Source organism: Toxorhynchites rutilus, chromosome 2, assembly GCF_029784135.1.
Source record: "Toxorhynchites rutilus septentrionalis strain SRP chromosome 2, ASM2978413v1, whole genome shotgun sequence".
NCBI classification, from domain to species: Eukaryota; Metazoa; Arthropoda; class Insecta; order Diptera; family Culicidae; genus Toxorhynchites; species Toxorhynchites rutilus.
In genome coordinates, this window is record NC_073745.1 from 236,637,636 (window position 1) to 236,660,750 (window position 23,115).

At 36.9% G+C, this 23,115-nt stretch overlaps 1 protein-coding gene across 1 annotated transcript; it reads right to left on the reverse strand.

Moving 5' to 3' along the window:
- Positions 1-3,990: 3,990 nt before the first annotated feature.
- Positions 3,991-22,558, reverse strand: LOC129771198 (alpha-tocopherol transfer protein-like). The gene is made up of 2 exons (XM_055774611.1): positions 21,741-22,558; positions 3,991-5,323 (listed from the first exon to the last, which is right to left on the reverse strand). Exons 1-2 carry the CDS (start codon positions 22,455-22,457, stop codon positions 5,048-5,050), a joined length of 993 nt encoding a protein of 330 aa, XP_055630586.1. The 5' UTR covers positions 22,458-22,558; the 3' UTR covers positions 3,991-5,047.
- Between the last annotated feature and the right edge of the window lie 557 nt (positions 22,559-23,115).

Consider the following 23,115-nt stretch of genomic DNA (forward strand, 5'->3'; position numbering starts at 1 on the left):
ATATTATAACTACACTGAATATGGTGTGAATATAACAGACCAAATGTCTAAAAAGTATAAGAAGTATAACACAAAATAAATATCTCATAGATGGCCTGTTCATGTATTTTTCAACATTTTGGATTTGACTGGTATAAATGCTTGGATTTTATACAGCAGACAACAGGAGAAAACATATAGCGACAAGAATTTCTATTTCAGTTGGAGGAGGAACTTGCCACTGAATATCAAGATTTTCAGGAACAAGGAATGAAAAGTATGGAGAAAAATTAAGGAGAATCAAGTGCAATTTTAGAGAGACGAAAAACCTGTCAAATTGGATGTTGCAAATAAAGGGTGTGTCACATCAAATTGCATCACGGAAAAAACGCTGTAGAAATTCGCCCAGTAGACCGATCCTTTTGAAAATTTTAGACAGTAAAATAAAAACTATTAAACAACTTTTGGCATTTTCTTTTTATTCATACTTCGAGCCCAAGCCCGTATGCTCGCACCTTCCTCTTTACCCCGTCCATAAGGTTCTGTACAACGTCAGGTTGTAGTTTTTTTTGAACAGAAATCCATTTTCTCTTGAAGTCCGCCTCCGATTTGACAACTTTTGGGTTCTTCCGGAGGGCCTGCTTCATAATCGCCCAATATTTCTCTATTGGGCGAAGCTCCGGCGCGTTGGGCGGGTTCATTTCCTTTGGCACGAAGGTGACCCCGTTGGCTTCGTACCACTCCAACACGTCCTTTGAATAGTGGCACGATGCGAGATCCGGCCAGAAGATGGTCGGGCCCTCGTGCTGCTTCAATAGTGGTAGTAAGCGCTTCTGTAGGCACTCCTTATGGTAAACCTGCCCGTTTACCGTGCCGGTCATCACGAAGGTGGCGCTCCGCTTTCCGCGAGAGCAGATCGCTTGCCACACCATGTACTTTTTGGCAAACTTGGATAGTTTCTGCTTGCGAATCTCCTCCGGAACGCTGAATTTGTCCTCTGCGGAGAAGAACAACAGGCCCGGCAGCTGACGAAAGTCCGCTTTGACGTAGGTTTCGTCGTCCATTATCAGGCAATGCGGCTTCGTCAGCATTTCGGTGTACAGCTTCCGGGCTCGCGTCTTCCCCACCATGTTTTGCCTTTCGTCGCGGTTAGAAGCCTTCTGAACCTTGTATGTACGCAGGCCCTCCCGCTGCTTAGTCCGCTGGACGAATGAACTTGACAAATTCAGCTTATTGGCGACATCCCGGACCGAACTTCTCGGATCACGTCTAAACTGCTTAACTACGCGCTTGTGATCTTTTTCACTGACGGAGCATCCATTTTTGCCGTTCTTCACCTTCCGGTCGATGGTTAGGTTCTCGAAGTATCGTTTTAGTACTCTGCTGACCGTGGATTGGACGATTCCCAGCATCTTACCGATGTCCCGATGTGACAACTCCGGATTCTCGAAATGAGTGTACAGGATTAATTCACGACGCTCTTTTTCGTTCAACGACATTTTTCCAAATTTACGAAAAATTGACAGTGAAGCATGGCCAACGTAATCTATACACTCTTATCTGATTATAAGCGAAAGCTGAAGATATAATTCCTAAAAATTAAATTTCTACAGCGTTTTTTCCGTGATGCAATTTGATGTGACACACCCCTTTTATATAATCGCCTAGAGCCGCACTGTGTGTAGTATGAGAATAATGTCGTGATGCAAACTGAGTACGTTACGTGTACAATAAACAATTTGAAAAACTCAATTAAACATCGCCTTGAGAAATACCGTTTGGAAAGTCTTGCTGCTGTCCGGTCTGGATGACTGATAAATCGTTTATGACTTATTTGTGATTTTGACGTAGGATTACATCTTTCGGGAACATATTGAGCTATAAATTGAAATTCGAAAATCGATTACATCGTGAAAATTGTCCAATTTCAAACGCTTATTGCTCAGTCATTTCATGACGGATTGATGAAATTTTTGCGTCAATCGATTTCGACACTCCATAACAATGTTTTATATTAAAGGAAATCATATATGTCATGAAACTAACTATCGAACAATTGAAAAATCTCAACCCCTATCCTAACGGAAATACCCACTTCTGATTGGTCGAAATTGACGACACATGCGGCGGCTCATGTACTTACAAATATTGGTCAGTTATTTCCTGATGGATTTACGAGATATTTGCATCAATCGATCTGAACACTTCATAACAATTCATCACAATGGATAGAATAATACATCAAATGAAACTATCAAAGAATCGAAAAATCTCCAAACGAAAATATCTCATTCTGATTGGTCGAATTTGAAGATACGGGGAAATCGGCATTGCAAATACATCAAAGTAAAGGGAACTTTGTGCACCCGTGGCCGAGTGGTTAGCGTCCCACACTATCATGCCGGGTGTTCGGGTTCGATTCCCGTTCTGGTTGGGGGATTTTTCGTCAAAGAAAATTCTTCCGGCTTGCACTGTGGTCACGCGTATTCTAGAGCTTGCCACTCCAGAGTACATTCAAGGCGTGTCATTCGGCATAGCAATCTCAACCAAGTATTAATGAACGACGCTAGTTAATGAATACGTTGAGACGGCAATAGTTCCACAGGGAACGTTAACGCCATTCGAGAAGAAGAAAGGGAACTTTTGTTCCCACCAAAGTGTGTTCCCTAACAGAGACATCAAAACCAAGCGGCTTGGGGGAAATCGGCATTGCAAACATATGAAAGTAGCGTGAGCTTTTGTTTCCATCGAAATGTGTTCCCTAACAGAGACATCAAAACCAAGCTGCTTGGGGGAAATCGGCATTGCAAATACATGAGAGTAGGGGGAGCTTTTGTTTCCACCGACAGAGATTTCAAATTCAAGGTACCTGGGGGAAGCCCATGTGGTCGATAGTTTAACAAACGACGCGCACAAACGGATAGTGCTCATTGTAACTAGCATTTTTATATTAAATGTAATGATGAGTTCGTTTCTTCATTGTATCCCAACATAACACATGAGCCATCTCGTTCAGGGCCACAGAGGGCGGCTTTCATCATATCTCATTCCAGTTTGGCATCTTCTATCGTGATACGCACCATCCAATGAGTAATCACCATCCTTCTATCATCATCACTCGGTTGTGAACACTGGTAGAGTGAACAAACAATACCTAACAACCCTTTCTGGGTCACCAAATCATTATTGAAGAGTTCACCAATGTGATTCTTCAAACATATCCAAAACAACAGATAGCCTAATGGAATCCTACGTCAACTATGCGGTCTTGTCTTGGACACAACCCTCCTGTGACTTTTTTTGTTCGTAATATTTCGTCAATAAAGCCGGTTCATGGGTGCAGTTCTCCAACTCTGGGCTACACCAACTCATAGAAATGAAACACAAATTTCTGCATAACTCGAGAACTAATCAAGCAAATGGAACCAAATTTGGCATGTGGAGGTTTTAGGGTGCATTGAATGTGTTATGGTGGTTTGACACCAGTAGTGAGGAATTAAGGAGATTCCTGCGGTGAAGCACGTGACCGACTGCTGTTTATCGGTCCTTTCGTTCCTTCCCCAACAGCTCCCGCAGGTGAGTGTGGACACGATTCGACCGACAGTGGTCTAGCTGACACAATGTAGCTATGAAGAAACCAAATTATCTAAAATCTGTCAGTGTCCGTGTGCCATATGTAACGTCCCATACCAGAAAAAATAAAAAGAAGAAAAAAACTAAGCAGTGGACCAAAATACAAAGAATAAATATGGAAAAAACTAACATTTAGTTCAGCGAATATATGCTTAAAGTGTAGGAGAAGATTCTGAAAAATATCTGTCAGTGTGTATTAAAAATTTAAAAAAGTAAAATTTCTAAAGTCTGTAGGCAGTAAGTTGGAAGGTGATTCGTTTGAAGCTAAGAGTCTTTATAATATCATATTTTCTGTATCAAACATTTATTCCATATAACGGAGAAACATGTTATTTGCAAGTGGTTGAAAAACCTTGAACGAGAATTGTGTCTGAAAATAATCTTATACACTGCGTTTCATAACTATAGATCCACTCCTTTTTTCTGAGTTCCCAGAGATATGTAAGAAGTTGGTTGAATTGAAGTATATAGTGTAGGATATAATAACTATCTTCATTTATAAGACTGGTCATTTGAACTTTATTGTTGTGTTCATGTGCGGAACATAAAAAAAACTAAAATTCCAGTGTTTCATAACTATAGAACCAGATGGAAACACTTTAACTCCATTACAAAATTTACGTAAATTTCACATGAATTACAATACGTGTCCAACTTCAACCGACTTCTTATATATCTCTGGAAATTAAAAAAATAAATGGAGTGGTTCTATAGTTATGAAACGCGGTGTAATAGCGATTATTTAGGTAATCTACAATTTTGCGACCTGATTATCCTTCAAGCACGGTGTCAATTTCTTTATTCTATTCATCCTATCATGAAAAGTAAAACAAAACAAGCTTCATTTTTATTTTAACCTAAATAGCATATTTTATTATTCTTTCTTCTTACATGATTTATTTTTCTCACTCAATCATGTTATGTCGAGCAATAGAACAGTAATTATTTAGAAAATGATGTTAGAGCCAAATATGGATTTGGTAATAAATATTGTACTGATATGCATGTCTGTTACTTTAGGTCATGTTACTGAAAAATTGAATGATCAAATATGACAATAATTTTATTAGGTGGATTCAGTTCAAAAAGGGATCGTGATATAATATCAAATCATTTTTCTTCCTATATTATGTGACAGAACTGAAATCCTGACAAATTTTCACTATCACTAGCTGATAGGCTAGTAATCGAACGTTGTCCACTCTTCCAATATAAAACCCTGACCGAGACTCTTTTTTTTGCTTTCTTACAATGCAGGATGAGATGCGTCGAGAAATGGAAATAACAACGAGTAAAACAAGTTTTTGGCAAAAATATTCAAATCAACCTGCGGGCATTCTTCGCCGGACGTGTCGAATCTGGTCCACTGCCATAAATACCACTTTCGCGATATGCGCCTTACATAAGTATGAACTTTTCCTATTACCGAACATATCTAGTCAATGTTGAGCTTCCGAAAACTGCCCACCATGCCGGTTTCGATTTCGCTCGCTCTGCCACAACCACCGGTCGGATGGTTCTGGTTCCACAGGGCCGTATATTTGGTTATGTCGATCTCCATCTCGTCAAGCATCGCCAGTTCATCCTTGGACTCGTGAATTTGTCTGTGGAACGTCTGCGTCAGTTCCTGCGAATCGTTGGTTCCGTTGTATTCGGCGGGCAGCAGGGACTTGTCCAGATGCTTCTTGGCGTCGATCATCGTTTTGTGGAACTTTTTGTTTTGCGAGAAAGAGTTGAGGAAATAAACAAAATTAATATTCATGCATGCAAATTACTTAATATGAAGTAGTATGTATATGAATATGAATAGTCGAAATATAATGTATACGTTGTAAATCTCTTTGGTTTTCTATATAATCACATTTGACGTTAGTACTTTTGCAAAAATAAAAAAAAACATTATAATTGATAGAATTTTGTTAAAGTATTTGAATATTTAACAGCCATTTGCATTGGAATATTTTTTAAAATTTCCTTTGATTTTAATTTTTATAAATATTAGGCATTGTTTGCCTGTCCGGACACTCATAACAAATTTAGTATTCAATTATAATTTCAAACCAGCGTGTCGGACAATTTGGATGCTGTAGATTAGTGGTGGCCAACCTGCGGCCCTCCAGCCTTGTTTATGCGGTCAGCAGCCTGATTTAAAAAAAAATCATATGAGCGAAATTAAGAATATAGTTGGAAATTCTTCCATACAATTGAATAAAAATAACTTTGTGAGTAATTCTTGTTAATCGGGTATATCCAAGCTGATCATTATCTGTTTTATTTTCCGTGTTTTCTGTGCTAATTTAACCTTCTGACAATTGTTCTCGTCAGTACTGAAGGGCTTTTTTCATGTTTTTGATTCTGTTCTCCTCACACTCGCATAAATGCGTGCAAGTAACGAAGTAAAATCGGGTTTCTACGTTGTCAGTTACTCGGTTGCGAGTAAACGTCAAACGATCCTAAGAATTACGAACGTACCTACCAATCGTTGAAGAATTCTCTCGAGATTCTGCAGCGATTAACGATTGGCCTTAGCGTTCTCGATTCTGCTTGAAAAAGGGATAGTCGAATAATTTTGCCAAAAATGTAAATTCTGGATACTTTTATATCTCTTATTTTGTTCTCGAGTTATGAATTGTACTGAATGCTTTCTAATTTAAAATAAAAAATCAAACGTAAAAAAGTACCAGTTAAATACGTATATTTGACATTCCTTTATGAAAGTAGTGAGAGAAAAATCAGTGCGGTCCGCACCATGTCTATATCTGACCACCATATATATATATATATATATATATATATATATATATATATATATATATATATATATATATATATATATATATATTGAGTATATATATATATATATATATATATATATATATATATATATATATATATATATATATATATATATATATATATACAAAATAACATTTCAGCCTATTTTACTGGGCGAAGCAATGAGTGTGACACACACATGATAACGAACTGCATCCGGGAGCTGCAAATCGAACCCTGTCATAACATTTGGAATTCTATCACGCGAATCAAAACGGGTAAAATATTTTTTCGACGGTTTGTGAGTTAACAGAAAAGCGATATTAGGTATATACGGAAAAGGAATTTCATTTTTGAGTGGAAACTTTAAATTATTGAAATAATTGTACTGATGAGGTAAAACGGACAGTTGCCAGTGGGAGTGAGATGGACGGTGAAAAATCTGTTTAATCTATTCCTAAGAAATGCCCTGCGTCTATAAATGGAAATCAAATCGCCAAATGTGAACTGTTTAGTAGCTGAGTTGTACTTTTCGGTCTGTTTTAACTTCAGTATAAAACATTGAAAAACACTTTTTTGTAAAATATTTGACCAATTAGGTTGAAAAACAGTATATTGAATTACAAGAAACTGCATCAAAGTTTTGGGAAACATGAGTTTCCAAAGATAAATTGAAGTTCTTCCTAACATGTCTGTTTTACCCCCACCTCCCCTACATAGATTAGAGCTGTGTTTTTGGCGATGTCGTAGTAAGAGAGTCCCGGGTTAGCGTTTTCACTATTTAAGTACCTGACCACCGGGCCGGATTTGTTTTATAAGGGTGTCCAAGATCAAATTTCTTCTCTCGGCACTCATCCTGCACAACTTTTCCAAATCAAAACGGATCAGCGGGAAATTTTCACTAATGAAAGAAACAGGTTTTCCAAACAATTTTCTGTTAAAAGATTTCAGATACGCCTGCTACGACCGCTGCTATAAAATGAACAGGTCGGATGATTTCGGATTCTAACTGGATCAAAGCTTTATAAAAAACAATATTATATTTTCGTTGTTTTGTTGTAATGTCAAAAATCAATGTCAATTAGATCAATGAAAGATTGCAGATAGAAACGATTTTATCTCGCATTCTATACTGGTCGTGATTGAGAATGTGATGCCATGGCGAAAAATTTCTTCACATGTCTTAACTCATGGGAAACCGATCTCTGAAAAGGTCGCCAACATAAAAAAAACTCGACATCGATCGCTAAACAAAATACAACATTTTCTTTTGAAACATCGATACTTTTATATATTTTTTACACTTTTTTGAAAGTCTGCAAATGTCTTCACAATTTTTGAAATGTTTTCAATATATCTTCAAAAAATTACATGTTTTCACATTTGGCTTCGCTGCTCTAATTTTGATCACTTCTTAGCAGAGTTGCCAACCTTCCAGTTTTCCTGTATATTTCCAGTTTGCCAGCGAAACAACCAAAGGTAAAACATCTCCAGTTTTTTGAAATTTTCACATTTTTATTCAGTATTTTTTATTTTTTTCTTCCAAGTGGGAGAATCCCACTCCGGTTCACTCGCATAGAAGACAGGGGCATGACTAAAACGTCAAATCCCTCATATTGTAAGTGTACCCAATATTGCTGCGGTTCACTGACATTTTGGTTCTGTCAATTACTGTTGTTTACAATTCGGTCCGGTTATATAGTCAAATAGTGGCTAACTTTAAACTCCATGTTAAATGTGAACACCTCCATGTGAAACCGAAATATGAAAAAAAAGTAATATGCTCCAAAAGCTATTACTGTATTGTTTATTTCTAATTTTGAAACATCTTAAAAAGTTACGTTATATCGAGGTTGCTTTATATCGAGACTGCCTTATATAGAGGTATGACTGTATTCTTTATTTCAACATAATTTTTGAAAGCCAGAATTCTTCGCATAGTTTTTGTTCCTAGCTTTCATCTGACAAATTGTAGACTGAAAATAATCGCCCAACAGTTGCGGAAGAATCAAGAATGTTGTCAATTTTATGTCAATTTGGAATAAGCTAAATTAATTTTTAGGATAAGATTTTACCCCGAAAGAAGCATTCTGGCGTTCATAATTTTCCTGATCGAAGTGAATATCAATAAAAGGAAGTCAAATTATTTGTTTCTTCTGTGTGCTTATAGCAGATAGATAGATATAGATCAAGATAGATAAACGTCATAAAGGTCTTCGATCAGGGGTTAGACATCAATTGAATATAGGCTACCCAAAATCAAAATCAATATGGCGTCATTTGTTTACCAACATATCATTTGCGAGGATTGAAATCGTTGAAATCACGGAGATAGTATGCTTTATTTCTAACTGCATGAGTGATTTTCATATTTCGGTTTCACATGGAGGTGTTCACATTTAACATGGAGTTTAAAGTTAGCCACTATTTGACTATATAACCGGACCGAGTTGTAAACAACAGTAATTGACAAAACCAAAATGTCAGTGAACCGCAGCAATATTGGGTACACTTACAATATGAGGGATTTGACGTTTTAGTCATCGTTTTAGACGTTTAGACGTTTTAGTCATGCGAGTGAACCGGAGTGGGATTCTCCCACTTGGAAGAAAAAAATAAAAAATACTGAATAAAAATGTGAAAATTTCAAAAAACTGGAGATGTTTTACCTTTGGTTGTTTCGCTGGCAAACTGGAAATATACAGGAAAACTGGAAGGTTGGCAACTCTGCTAAGAAGTGATCAAAATTAGAGCAGCGAAGCCAAATGTGAAAACATGTAATTTTTTGAAGATATTTTGAAAACATTTCAAAAATTGTGAAGACATTTGCAGACTTTCAAAAAAGTGTAAAAAACATATAAAAGTATCGATGTTTCAAAAGAAAATGTTGTATTTTGTTTAGCGATCGATGTCGAGTTTTTTTTATGTTGGCGACCTTTTCAGAGATCGGTTTCCCATGAATTAAGACATGTGGCGAAATTTTTCGCCATGGCATCACATTCTCAATCACGACCATTATAGAATGCGAGATAAAATCGTTTCTATCTGCAATCTTTCATTGATCTAATTGACATTGATTCTTGACATTACAACGAAACAACGAAAATATAATATTGTTTTTTATAAAGCTTTGATCCAGTTAGAATCCGAAATCATCCGACCTGTTCATTTTATAGCAGCGGTCGTAGCAGGCGTATCTGAAATCTTTTAACAGAAAATTGTTTGGAAAACCTGTTTCTTTCATTGGTGAAAATTTCCCGCTGATCCGTTTTGATTTGAAAAAGTTGTGCAGGATGAGTGCCGAGAGAAGAAATTTGATCTTGGACACCCTTATAAAACAAATCCGGCCCGGTGGTCAGGTACTTAAATAGTGAAAACGCTAACCCGGGACTCTCTTACTATGACATCGCCAAAAACACAGCTCTAATCTATGTAGGGGAGGTGGGGGTAAAACGGACATGTTAGGAAGAACTTCAATTTATCTTTGGAAACTCATGTTTCCCAAAACATTGATACAGTTTCTTGTAATTTAATATACTGTTTTTTTACCTAATTGGTCAAATATTTTACAAAAAAGTGTTTTTCAATGTTTTATACTGAAGTTAAAACAGACCGAAAAGTACAACTCAGCTTCTAAACAGTTCACATTTGGCGATTTGATTTCCATTTATAGACGCAGGGCATTTCTTAGGAATAGATTAAACAGACTTTTCACCGTCCATCTCACTCCCACTGGCAACTGTCCGTTTTACCTCATCAGTACAATTATTTCAATAATTTAAAGTTTCCACTCAAAAATGAAATTCCTTTTCCGTATATACCTAATATCGCTTTTCTGTTAACTCACAATAACCATCAGCGAATTGAATTTTGATATTAAACCACTCAAAATGCTTAATATCGAGGCTGCTAAAATTACATCCCCACACGGAATCATGAATGATTTTCGGTCTTTGCTTCTCTGTTCCACTTTTGATTAGTATTCATTGCCATAGGTTGGCTTAAATTTTATAGAATAACATGTAGAAGGTGTTCTCATTAACAGAAATTTGAAATTCAAAATGTAACTACAAATACAAATCAACCACCTGTCCATATTACCCCCACTATCCGTATTACCCGCGGTTTCCCCACCATCCGGATAATCCGTATACAAGAGATTTATCATCATTTCCGCACCTGCAGTAACCAAACAGGGGGCTCAAGCAAAATCTTATGGCCAAAAGACGCACTCAAAAGTTGTGCAACGAAGTTGTTTTGACGAAGTACGAAGGATGCAGACTGATGAACGACCAATCGCGAATCGTCACCAAATGCATTCTGCAACATTTTCAAAGTTTCGGCATAAGAAATTTGGTTTGCTAAAAAACACAATATCTTACAATATTAAGAGAATTATCTATATTAAAACTAATGAATTATAGGTTCGTTTGTTAAGTCCTTACAGGATTGCTAAATTCACTTTTCAGATACACGCGCGTCTATTTTTTAATGCCGGCCCGAAAAATCATTTCGAAAGGTTCTGTCATTTATTTAGACATTGACCTTCCTGTTGGACGTGAATCACTTCACGCCACTAGTGATTTTTTCATGTTTGAAATTTACGGACATTGGAGTCAAAACCTAATGTGGTGGTGAATGCCATGGAACTTTAACTCATAATTTTCTTCATCAAATATGCTGGGGTGAACATTGTTTTAGTGATGATTTTTTTCCATATAACTTTTTTATTGTCTCACTCAGTCGGTGCAGAAATGGCACCCAATAAATCTTACTGGTTGTTTTTTTCTTCAGATAGTCGATGTAGATAATTCCGTTTGCAACCTCAAAAAAAAAAAATTATAGGAGGTTGTGTTCAAGACGCGACCGCATTATTGACGTAGAACTACGCTGTAGTTTAATTGAATCGTTTGTTTGAGAAACCTCATAAGTCCATTTGACGCACTTGCGAGAAAACGACAAAAAACTGTTTTTCTCAAAATTTTGACCAGGTCCTCGAATTTATTGGTATGAGGTTCGTTAAGGTTAAACCAAAAACGTATTATTTGAGACCACTACTTCATCAATATAACTGCTTAAGCTCAAAATATAACTCTTCAAAGTTGGTGGAATTAGAGGGTTTCTCAAAAAAACGAGAAATCAATGGTGTATTTTGCGGTTTTGAAGTGATTTAATTCAATTCTTCTTCTTCTTGAATGGCGTTAACGTTCCCTGTGGAACTTTTGCCGTCTCAACGTATGCATTAACTAGCGTCATTTATTAATACTTAGTTGAGATTTTCTAAGCCAAATAACACGCCTTGAATGTATTCCGAGGGGCAAGCTCTAGAATACGCGTGATCACAGTGCAAGTCGAAGGAAATTTCTTTGACGAAAAAATCCCCCGGCCAGAACGGGAATCGAACCCGACCACTCGGCCACGGGTGCACGCACGATTCAATTCTATATTCTTTTAATGTTCGTAATGTTCATACCAAGCAGGAGTGGGGTTGTTTGTAAGGTATTCTCTGCATTAAGGAGTGAGGAGAAGGGGAGGAGGGGAGGGTGTGTGCGTGTGAATATTGTATATTCATCAAATGAAGTAAATTTTAATGGCAGGCAAACTTTTAAATGGTTTCATTGGATTATTCGTAACTTGAACCCGAATTGTATTATTGGCCAGGTTCATCCTGGGCTTCTATGTTGTATAATCTTTATCCGGAATATAGGCTTTCAATTTCCTGATGTCCTCGATTTTCTCGACGATTGTGTACTGGGATACTTTTACGGGAGACGATGAAATGTGTTATATTACAAGGTCAATTACAGTTCTCAGCTTGGGGTTTCCGAGAGATGATTTGCCTCTCAAATCATTTGAGTAATGTCACAGCTGGAACATCCTTTCTCCTCCCTATTTTTGTATACGTTTCCATTGACTTTAGACCTTTTTATGACTTCTGCTTTGTACTTTGTTGTCCGCCGAACACCACGCTTACATTTCGCAGTCATGTCTGGGTCACAATCCAAATCAGAAGACATTCCGATTATGTTGAGTTGCGCATGCTTCTTACCAAACAATGGACATGGACTTATGGGGTATCTCAAACAAAAAATATTTGCAGCTTCAATTCAGGGGATTCGTAGAATTAACTTTTCTTCAAATATTGATAGTCGATGTAGATCAAGGACTCAAAATCTGCCAAAAAATCAATTTTGATAAAAGTGGCGTTTATGGGGTTTCTCAAACAAACGATTCAATTCAAGTCGCTTGATTATAACTGCGGATATCATTTCATAATGCTAGAAAAATTTTGAAATAATCATTCTACCAGTTTGGTCGCCCTGATTTTTTTTTATTATAGAATCATTTGACTATAATTGTTTGATGATTCATTCTTGTACTCGCAGATCAATACATGCACGAGATAAGCGCAGCTGTCATCCTTAGTGAAGAATGTTTTGCTACTGGCAAGCGAAACCAAATCACATACAAAATTCCAGAGCGAAATTTACTTTCTTGGTGACAAAATAAGCGAAATAAATTCTATCTGCACGCGAACGCAAATAAATTATTGACTCATTATAACTTATTGAATAACTTGGAATTTCCCAAATAATTTTTCGGTGCACAACCTTAAAACCTGCTTCACCTTAGCGTCAGTTCAATGCATTGATGACAGAAAACAAACAATGTTAACTGCTTGGAAAAAGGCTGAATATTTGCCACAGCAATCCCAGACACAATTGTGTAGCTCAGAAATTCAATGCAATGGCGCCAGTTTGATGCAATGATTGTAATGCCAGAGACATCAGCGAATGAGTAATTTGGTCGCGTCCACAGCTCAGTCCAAAACGAAGACATGTGATGGCGCAAAACAAGGAAGAACAAGTGATGTGGATTGTTTCGTATCTAGAACGATAATGAAAGTTTGCTTTCCTTCCTTTCCTTGATGAATTAATGAGACTTTAAACTTCTTCTGTTCATTCGTCTCTAGCATTCAGAAACGCCCATGGAAAATTCTTCTCTTTCCTCATATTACTTCTCCATCCTCATTGCCTTGAGAAAGCCATTCGATCCCTCGCCCAGCAACGGTGTTGTCCAGTCGGTGTCCTCACGAAGAATGAAGTTTGCCTCAGCAAGATCCACTGTTTAAACTCTAGGCCAATATTGCCTTTCGTTCTTCTTCTTTTCCTTTGTTCACGGAGACTTTACATCTCCTTCGTTGCTCGTCGATAAGTTGCTTGTTATTAACAGCTCTGTTCGGGAAAGCACACAAATGGACAGAACAAATGTATGAGGAAATGGGAATGCCTCCAATTTTCATCAATTTAAACCATATACAGACGGGATTGTAATGTATAGCATATCAAACAAATCTTAGGCAATTTTCGATTTGTTTGGTATGTAAATCGCCAGAATCCGTTCACGGCAAAAATAGTTATTAACGTTAACTTTATTTCATAAAAACGTGACCTGTTTTCTGGTTTGGCATGAAGAACGTAGTTCTACGTCAAAACACATTCATTTCCCCAAAGCCGGAAGCCGGATGACGAGATATAGAATTATAGAATTCTAACGATTGGGACTTCTAAGCCCCTATAAACTGGGGTGTACGAAAATATGATTTGGATTTATACTTCGGACAGAAATTTACTTTAGAATATTATTAACTTCATAATTCATTGTTTGGTTGTGTCCTTGTGTTAACTATTAATTATTGAGATCTAAATAGCGGTCTTTTATAGTTTCAAAAATATCAATTATCGACAGGTCGTCAAAAATTGCATCAACAAACAATCACTTCTTCAAGCAAAATCATCATTCGTGATTTTACCTTGTTGTGTGTTCTTCCACTGTACAATTCGAGATCACATCTTTCGTCTATGTTTCGTATCTATGACGATTAAATGGTTGCGTGATAGAGTAAACGGCGACACAAAGGGTTCCATTTTTCTAGAAACATTGGACCGATTTCGGCCAATGTCACACTGGTTGGTATGTCGCCGCCGATATTCCCCCCGAGGCATACTTTCGATGCATTCTGTCTCATTTGCCCAAGTTCGTTGTGAATGAATATCCAAAGCCGGGTGGTCAAAATAGGTAACGCAATATGTGCCGTTGTAGTGAGAAACAAAGTTGAAGCGATTGGTCAAAGTCGCGGTCATTTTTTTCTCAGAAAATGGAAGCTGCCATGATGAAATAAATGTAATGCTTGTTAGCAAGCCCTTTACTATCAATGAGTAAAAAATGCAAATGGGTATGAACCGAAGGTGAGACTATGCGACATTGACATGAAAACAGTTTTTCAGCAGGGTCAACACACTTTCTGATGCTTAGTCACAGTTGTATTTGGTATTAAAGAGCGTGGATAATCTGTTAACTACCATATCTATGGGATGGAGAAATAATCTCTAATTTGCATCGTTTCACAGGCACTCATCTACAATAGATTTCACATTATTTTTTGCCATTGCATTGTGCAAATACCCGGAGGGCTATATCGAGATCGATCATTTCGGCAGATGTCTGTTTAGAGAAATGACATGACGATCGCATGCATGTCTTGCGATTGTAGTGAATACATCGTTTGGAATCGTAAATGCTTCTAGTATGCTCGTAAAAGGAAAGTTGAAGAGATCAGAGCGTGTGATAAGTCGGACTTCAGACGGTAATACATTGAAACGAAACGGTCCATAGAATAGAATGCGATGCTGGCCTATACTAGGCCTATACTCTGATCTCTTCAAAAAGAAATTTAAGAAACATCAAAATCGACAATAAACGCTTTCACAATTTGAACAACGAACAAGCATAACAAATCTTGTAATAACTCTTCATGCTCACAAATTCTTTCTCTAAGTACGAGTGCCAGTTCTATTCAATGTTAATGTTTTCCTAATTATTGATATTATGTTGTGTTGTAATATATTTGGATCCCTTAAAAGAAATTTGTTTTTCACTGGGATCCAAACATCGTCCTTTTTATGTTTTCCCGTTCACTCTTTAGCGTCCCTTTCCTCGTGTGTGTTTTTGTCTTGTTTTTTTTTCAATTCAATAAATGGTGCCCAACTCCAGGATGCTCATAACAGAGTTTCTTCGAGATGGGGGTGAGCGGAGGGATTAACAAAAAAAAAGGAAAGTTGGCTACCAAATGGTTTGCGTTATTCAATCGATTATTCTTGAGTAAAAATTAAGTTTTGATCAGTTTTGAATGTCACATGTTCAAATACTGTCTTAAGAATAGACGCTCTGTGAAGCAATCGTGTTGGATTATCTTCAGACTCGCGCTAAATTGCATCGAAATTTAATCAAATTCAATCTAACAAAATTGAACAGAACTGTTGATTTACAAGGGCGTTATAAACCTCAGAACAGGCATTCAGATAAAGAGTTTCCGCCGAATTGATCAACTCTTTGGACTTTGGATCTTTCGATTTTTATTAGAGTGTTCAAGATTTCTTAAAATGTGCACAATGCTCAAAGGCTCTGTCATTGTCATGTCATTGCCATGACAGGCTCAAATAAATTTTAATTCCAATAATTACATTAACTTGAAAAAGTGTCAAACCTTTGGATTATTTTGGCGTATATGAAATGAATGAACTTCTAGCATCCTAAGGCAGTGCAGACCTTCCATTGGGGGTGTGAACGAACAACAGCTCATCTGACAATCGCCGATGAGTTTGCAAATCGCGAAAATTCCATTTCCAGAAATTGTACCAAGGTGAAAGTTTCGCAGAATTGCAAATCGGTCGTATGGTATGCACCATGGCGTTAAATAGGATGATATTTGCATCAACAAATATTAGGGGGTTCTTTCGGCTGAATATTTTCAACAAACATTGCCTTTCAATACGCGATCCACAAACAAAATCATCGTGTGTTTGAAGACATCCAATTCATGGAGCCACGTTGAAACCGTCGTGTTTTATTATTAAATGACCAATCAGCTTCAGTGTTTTCGTAGCAATTTGTTGGATAATGGGAATGAAAAAAAAACCTGCTGACATTTCAACCGGTTTATCAACATGGATTCTTGGCACCCGACTGGATCGAAAGCTGGTCTTATCAGAAAAGGTAAGGTGTACTGAGCAAAACTGTAATGATCACTTTGGGTACCCTAGGCAGGGCTTAACAATCTTAGGGCCATAATCATTTTCGATTGTGAGTATACTGAAACATCTATTCTTCAATTTCGTTTCCGTTCTGCTGTCGTTTCCTTTGAATATGAAAGCAGACGCTTTCGCTTGACGATTGAAACTGCTCTATACATTGTGATTTGAATAGGTTTTCTCACGTAAATGGACGATCCCTGCTTTCAATTGAAAATTTAATTCGATTCGAGTCTTACAACCAGTGCCGGCCACTGATTATGCCTGCTGGCACACTGAACATTCTTTCAATACCTCATTTTCATTAGTTTCAGTGAATACGATTGGAACTCAAACGAAATTTTCATTCTAGAGGTAATATTATACTATCCGGCACGTAGCGTAACCGGCACGGCACATTTCATGCAAGACAAATATTATTGCGTGTATTTCAAATATGTATGCTTATATTAGGATTGCAATGGATGTATGGAAACAATTTTATCATCGTATTTCAAAAACCGACCATGTACATTTTGTTTATTTTTTGATCTTCGGAAATCTTCCAAGGGGGAAGCAAAGGAAGTTTGGAGAATCGAAATTTTTTATTTCGATGCCAAATGACTTAAAAATATATATGGTCGGTTCTCTCTTAAACCTACCACGAGGGGTCAAATGACCCATTTTAAACTTTTTGTCAAAATTTTCTTGCAAATTACATTGACCTCATTTGCCTACACTACTATTCTTGAAACATCTAATGTATTTGTCAGTGTTTGAGGAGTAATTGTTATTTTTTTTACTGATAAAAAAATGTCATCTGCCCTAACTACCGCAACGGGTCATTTGACCCGTGCCAACATTCAAATGATTTCAGAAAGATTTGTATGTGTGGTTGTGATACAAAACCATTGCATCACACATTTTTGCTATTGTTTTACATATCTTGCTATATTTGTGAATGAATAGTGAATAATTAGAATTAATTGTATTGCTGACTATCCAAGCGAGCTCACAGTAACCCAAGCTCAGCCATTCCATGCCAAACTGATATAGTGGTTCTCAGATTTTCGTGAAAAATGGTCGATTTGTTTTTTATTGCAAACAATAAGACTTGTATATCCGGTGAAAATGGTAAAGTGGCAAACAATAAGACCTGTGTATTTCCGTTTGAAAGTGGTCCGAAAAATAACTTTTTTTCACTTTTTTCCTAAAATGACTTTTTTCAAATTTTTCGGCATCAGATATTAGGCAATGACTTACATCTATTAGTTTGATCAGCAATTTTGGAGTTGAACTCGTGAAAACTACATAGCACAACACAACATGTTTATAGTCTCAAAGGCATGATAATATTCACATCGATTTCTATACTCTTGCTGGCTTGTGTCGAGATCCAGTTTTTCTTCAATGATTTTTAATAATGAAGCACTTGATTTCATTATCTGATTTTCTTGAAAATTCTAACAGTTCACATGTGATGTTTTGCTATAACGTAAATATAATGTTTTATAACCTGATCAAAGCGTAAATGGGATTTGGAAGAAAACAAACAGCAATACAAATAACTTCACGGGTTGTTATTCCCCAAAGTTATTCAAAGACTTGAGAAGAAACCGCTACTATTAATTAAATTTACAGTTGTATAATCTAAAAACATAAAATAAAGAATAGGAACAAACATAACATTGAATTTCCTGGATTACTTATTATATATTCTCATATGGTTATATATTACAATGATGATTTTTTTTTGGAAATGTATAGACAAATGGTTAAGCGAGAGTCAGGACTACATGTTTTAAATTGTTAAAAAAGGTAAGTAATAATTAAGTAAGTAATTATTTTCTTTCAAAATAAAACGATTCGAAACTGCTCTCGGGCGTGTAAAACTGATAGAGTATTTTTCTTTCACGCCAACTCCAAGCTTTTGATAAATGTCAACAATATACCGTTCTGAATCATATTTCCGACACTCTGTAATAATAACTTACAATACTTAATGCCCTGATGATATAACTATACATACAGCCATTCCATGCCAAACTGATAAATCGGTTCTCCGATTTTCGTGAAAAGTGGTAGTTTTGTTCATTATTGCAAAACATTAGACCCGTACTTTTTTTTTATTTTTTTCAGTAGGGTGACCATTTCCATTTTCAACTTCGAAAAATCAACTTTTTCGTCTTTTTTCCAAAAATGACTTTTTTCAAAAATTCATAACTTTTAAACTACTAAACCGATTAAAGCCAATTACCAATCAATTTTTTTAAAAAATACTACACCTGCAGAAAATTCGAATTCTGTTCTCGTTATTATTGATTGTATTCGTTTTTTATTGTTTTCATAGTCTCGGGACCAAGGGCGCTATATTTTTTTATATTTTTTCTGAAAAGTTGAGGATTTTTCACATAACATATATTTTTTTCGTTTTTGAGTTATGATTTTTCAAAGATAACATGTTTTCATTTTTCGTTCAATATTTCTATGCGACTAGACTGGATATATGTGACTATAACCCAATTAATTGTCAAATTTGTTATTATTTCAGAAAAGGCTAGCTAGTATTTTAATTGGATATGTCGATCATCTGAATCGGCCCAGTAGTTTAAAAGTAATAAATTTTTGAAAAAGTCATTTTTGGGAAAAAAGGAAAAATTATTTTTTGTGCCATTGAAAAATCATAACGCAAAAACGTAAAAAAACGCCTCCCTGGTTTCGAGATATGTTATGTGAAAAATTCTCAGCTTTCCATAAAAAATAAAAAATTAAGCAGCACCCTTGGTCCCGAGACCATGAAAACTATAAAAAACAAATACAATCAATAATGACAAAACCAAAACCTGAAGTTTTCGTAAGCGTAACATTTTTCTCAAGAACGACTAGCTAATTAGCTTTAATTTGATATATCGACCGTATAAATCCAATCAGTGGCTCACAAGTTATGAATTTTTAAAAAATGTCGTTTTTGGAAAAAAGAGAAATAACCCCAAAATGAAAAAAAAAAATTAAAAGACGGGTCTAATAGTTTGCGATAAAGAACGAAACTACCACTTTCTACGAAAATCTGAGAACTATGTATCGGTTTGACATGGAATGGCTGTATATTATACAATATTCAACATCCTGGGACATAATGATATGAAACTCAATGATTTTGTAATGCATTCAACGTTGATATTAAAGAATATCAACTTATGCAAGTTCAGTTACATGTAGAGATGCCAACCTTTCTGATTTCTCGGGATTCCCCAGATTTTTTGTCACGTCCGCTCATATCCTGATAAATGTTCGATTATGTCTGATTTTACTGGAAAGATCCTGATTTTTCTTGATTTTTGTACTTCATCATATACTGGGATCTCTTCCAAAAATTTACTGGTTGGAAATTAGAACTGTCACAATAGCTTACATAGAAAAGCTCTCTGGTCCGCATTTGTACATTGGTCAGTTTTTTTCTCCTTTTATTATCTATATCTATTCTGAAGAGATTCTCGTCATCAAAGGTACCGTTCTGAATCATATTTCGTACAGCTTCATATTTCGGACGCTCTGTAATAATAACTTGAAATACTTTATGCCAATAAAATTAATATCACAATTGATTCTCTAGAGCAACTCTTTAGTTATCTTTCCAGTAAAATCAGAATAAATCGAGCATTTATCAGGATATGAGGGAACGTGACATATTGTCTGGGAAATCCCGAGAAATCAGGAAGGTTGGCATCTCTGAATGTAACTGAACTTGCATAAGTTGATGTTCTTTAATATCAACGTTGAATGCGTTACGAAATCGTTGAGTACTATAGCATTATGTTCTAGGATGTTGAATATCTTATTGAAATATCTTAGGGAGCAAAACAAAATCAAATTTGGCGAAAAAATGTTTCTACGCATATGATGAAACCTCAACCGTTACGAAATTATCGAACATTTTTTTTCAATTTGGTCTTGCTTTGAATTTGCTTAAACTCTTAAACTCGTTCTAAATCCCAAGTATACTTTTAAAGCGGTGCCCTCACATTATTCAGGTTGTAAAATAAAGTCAGATTCTAGAAGTTAGAGGTTCGCCCTGGATTTTTTTTCATTTTATTCCCTAAAAATTGTAGTTAACTTTATCGTTATGTTCAACCACTTAAGCTGTTCTACAGAACTTAAAAACATAACTTTCCAGAGTCCAGATAAAACAGTTGTTACCAAGTAGTACTCAAACCTCAAAACATTATTCAGGACCGAGTTTCGTGTAGAAAGTTTGCACAAATTGACCTGTGAATCAATTTGTGCATATGGCAGTTATGCGACAAGGTATAAATTATCTTGTTTTTGCATAGTCCGTATTATGTAACTGTTGTAATCGGCGATTACACTTTAAAACGACGAATACATCGTTTCGGGGTCTTTTGGTTTTTAACTCCGGAATCAGAAACAATCTGCCAATTGGGGTCGTCTGATTATGATCAGCTCATTGATATTCGTGTCCTCGCAGAGTGTCGACATTCGCAAAACGAGAATGGAGGGTCGATTTTTAATTTGCATCTCTTTGTTAAGTTATATCGTCTAACAACCTTTCTACGATGTTAATTCGACCGAGCGTTTTGGTTTTATATAGGATTTCCTGAAGAAAATGGTTCACGAGATCCTCACGTTTCACGCTATTGGCATAAAATATGCAAAAGAGAGCGTCAACTATGATGTTTGGTGAAATGAAGAATTTGGATGCAACGATTTTCCAGGCCGTATTTTGCATATTCACTGAATCCGAAATTAATGTAATAAAATATGATGCCACTCGTCGACTACGGAAGAAGACTTCAAGTAGTTCATTATACTACACAAATAAGCAGCCAATCAAGCGCACCAAAGTTGAACAAACTTCGAACCACTACACTTTATATTTCCGCAAACAGCTGTTTACTTTTTTTCTCGAGTCTCCATAATATATTCAAGTTTGGCAGTATCTGCCTTTGTACATATTGACATTACTAGAATTTTCTATTTGCGTCTTCAATTTTGTCATGAAACTATGCGAGAGGCGAGACAAACCCAACTGAACCGAAACTACGTGCTCTTTAGACTCCCACGAATTCACTTCAATGTCAAGTAATCGAACACTTCCATTCTTCAGCGTGACAGCATTAACATTGACAGCACTAGTCGCAGAACCATAAATCTTCTCGCAGACTATTCACATCTTCACGCTTTATTTCCCGCGAGTTTCGTAACATTTTGACACCGATTCAAAGCGATACTCATTATGATCTTTTAAACGCTTAAACTACTCACATGAAACCGATGCTTCAGCTTGGGGCTGACGAAGGAAAACAGTATCTCCACAAGTGCCACACTCATTTTGGGCAAACGAATCACATGTATTTCCTTGCAGCGCACCGGAAGCAGATGATTAATGTAGGGCATCATATTCTTCATATCCGAGAGATTGAACAGCGTGAAGTGCATCATCGTGGTGTCCAAACAGTCCACTATCAGCACGATACCACCAACCTGAATCCGTTCGTCGCAGGACATAATTTCCATGTACATGTGCAAATACCGGATCAAGTGAACTAGGGTAAACTTTTCCACGTTGAAGTTCTTCGATTTGATCAGGATCAGAATGCGTCCTTTATCGTCGAAACCAAGCGCCTGGAACACATCATCCGCAATCAATTCCTTCATATCCGGATGGGTGGGATCCAGTTTCTGGAACCAGTGCGGAAACGTCTGCCTCATGGCCAGATAACGTTCCAGTGTCTCACATGCCAAAGGGATAGAGAACTTCCGCTGCCTCAGGAATCGCAGCAAAAACAACGAATCTGTTCGGCACCGTCTGATGTAGGGATGCTTCGCGATCCACACCCGCATCGCTTCCAGCGCTTGTTCCCGCAGGGTATCATCCTCCCGCAGCTGTTCCATAGCCAGCTGGCGGAACTTCTCCGACAGTGAGCAGCGGTACTCATCGAATTGCTTCGGACACTTTTCCACACCGTAAGAAACTGTCATCTTGACAGGGCGACGATCGAAACTCTACTGCCAATCGATACCACTTTCCGCCGACAGCACGAGCCCTAGCAGAGCAGAGCGCGTGGCTTCCGAAGATAGACACGGACAATAGAAGAAAGACGAAATATTCGCGGTTGTCTCGCCTTCTATCCGATCGCGTGGTCACATAGACCCCACCCCAAAACCTCGAAAGAAGGAAGTAGTGCCGCGCCGCGCAAATTTGCGCTGATCGCTGAACATGTTGCGCCAAAATTTGCGCTTCTGGTCGTTGAGTATTAGCAAACTGCTGCTGAAATTATTCACATTTACTTGCTTGAGCGGAAATTCATACGATTGTCTCGTTGTGTGTCTTTCAAGTGTTTAAATGTCATATGTTTTTTGTGTGTGAAAAGTGTCATTACCATACATCAAATTTAATTGTCTGCTCTTTTTATCTTATGAACTATCACTTCCAGTTAAAGAGATCGTTAAAGTGCAATGGTAAATACACCATGCGTCAGAAGATAGATTGACAGTTGACCTCTAAATTGAGTGTGACGTGAGCGCGGGAACACTGAAAGTCTAACGACTCTATTGATTTGGCGGTGTTATAACACGGATTGTAACACTTAGAATATTCATTGGATTAATGGTGCCTCACATGGAGCATTTGGACCAT

What these genes read in the sequence shown, in the direction of transcription:
- LOC129771198 (XM_055774611.1), bottom strand. Translation starts at nt 22,457, where the DNA reads ATGACAGTTTCTTACGGTGTGGAAAAGTGTCCGAAGCAATTCGATGAG. An exon ending in AGCTGAAGCATCGGTTTCAT is followed by an intron (nt 5,324 to 21,740) that starts GTGAGTAGTTTA and finishes CAAAACAAAAAG; the next exon opens with TTCCACAAAACGATGATCGA.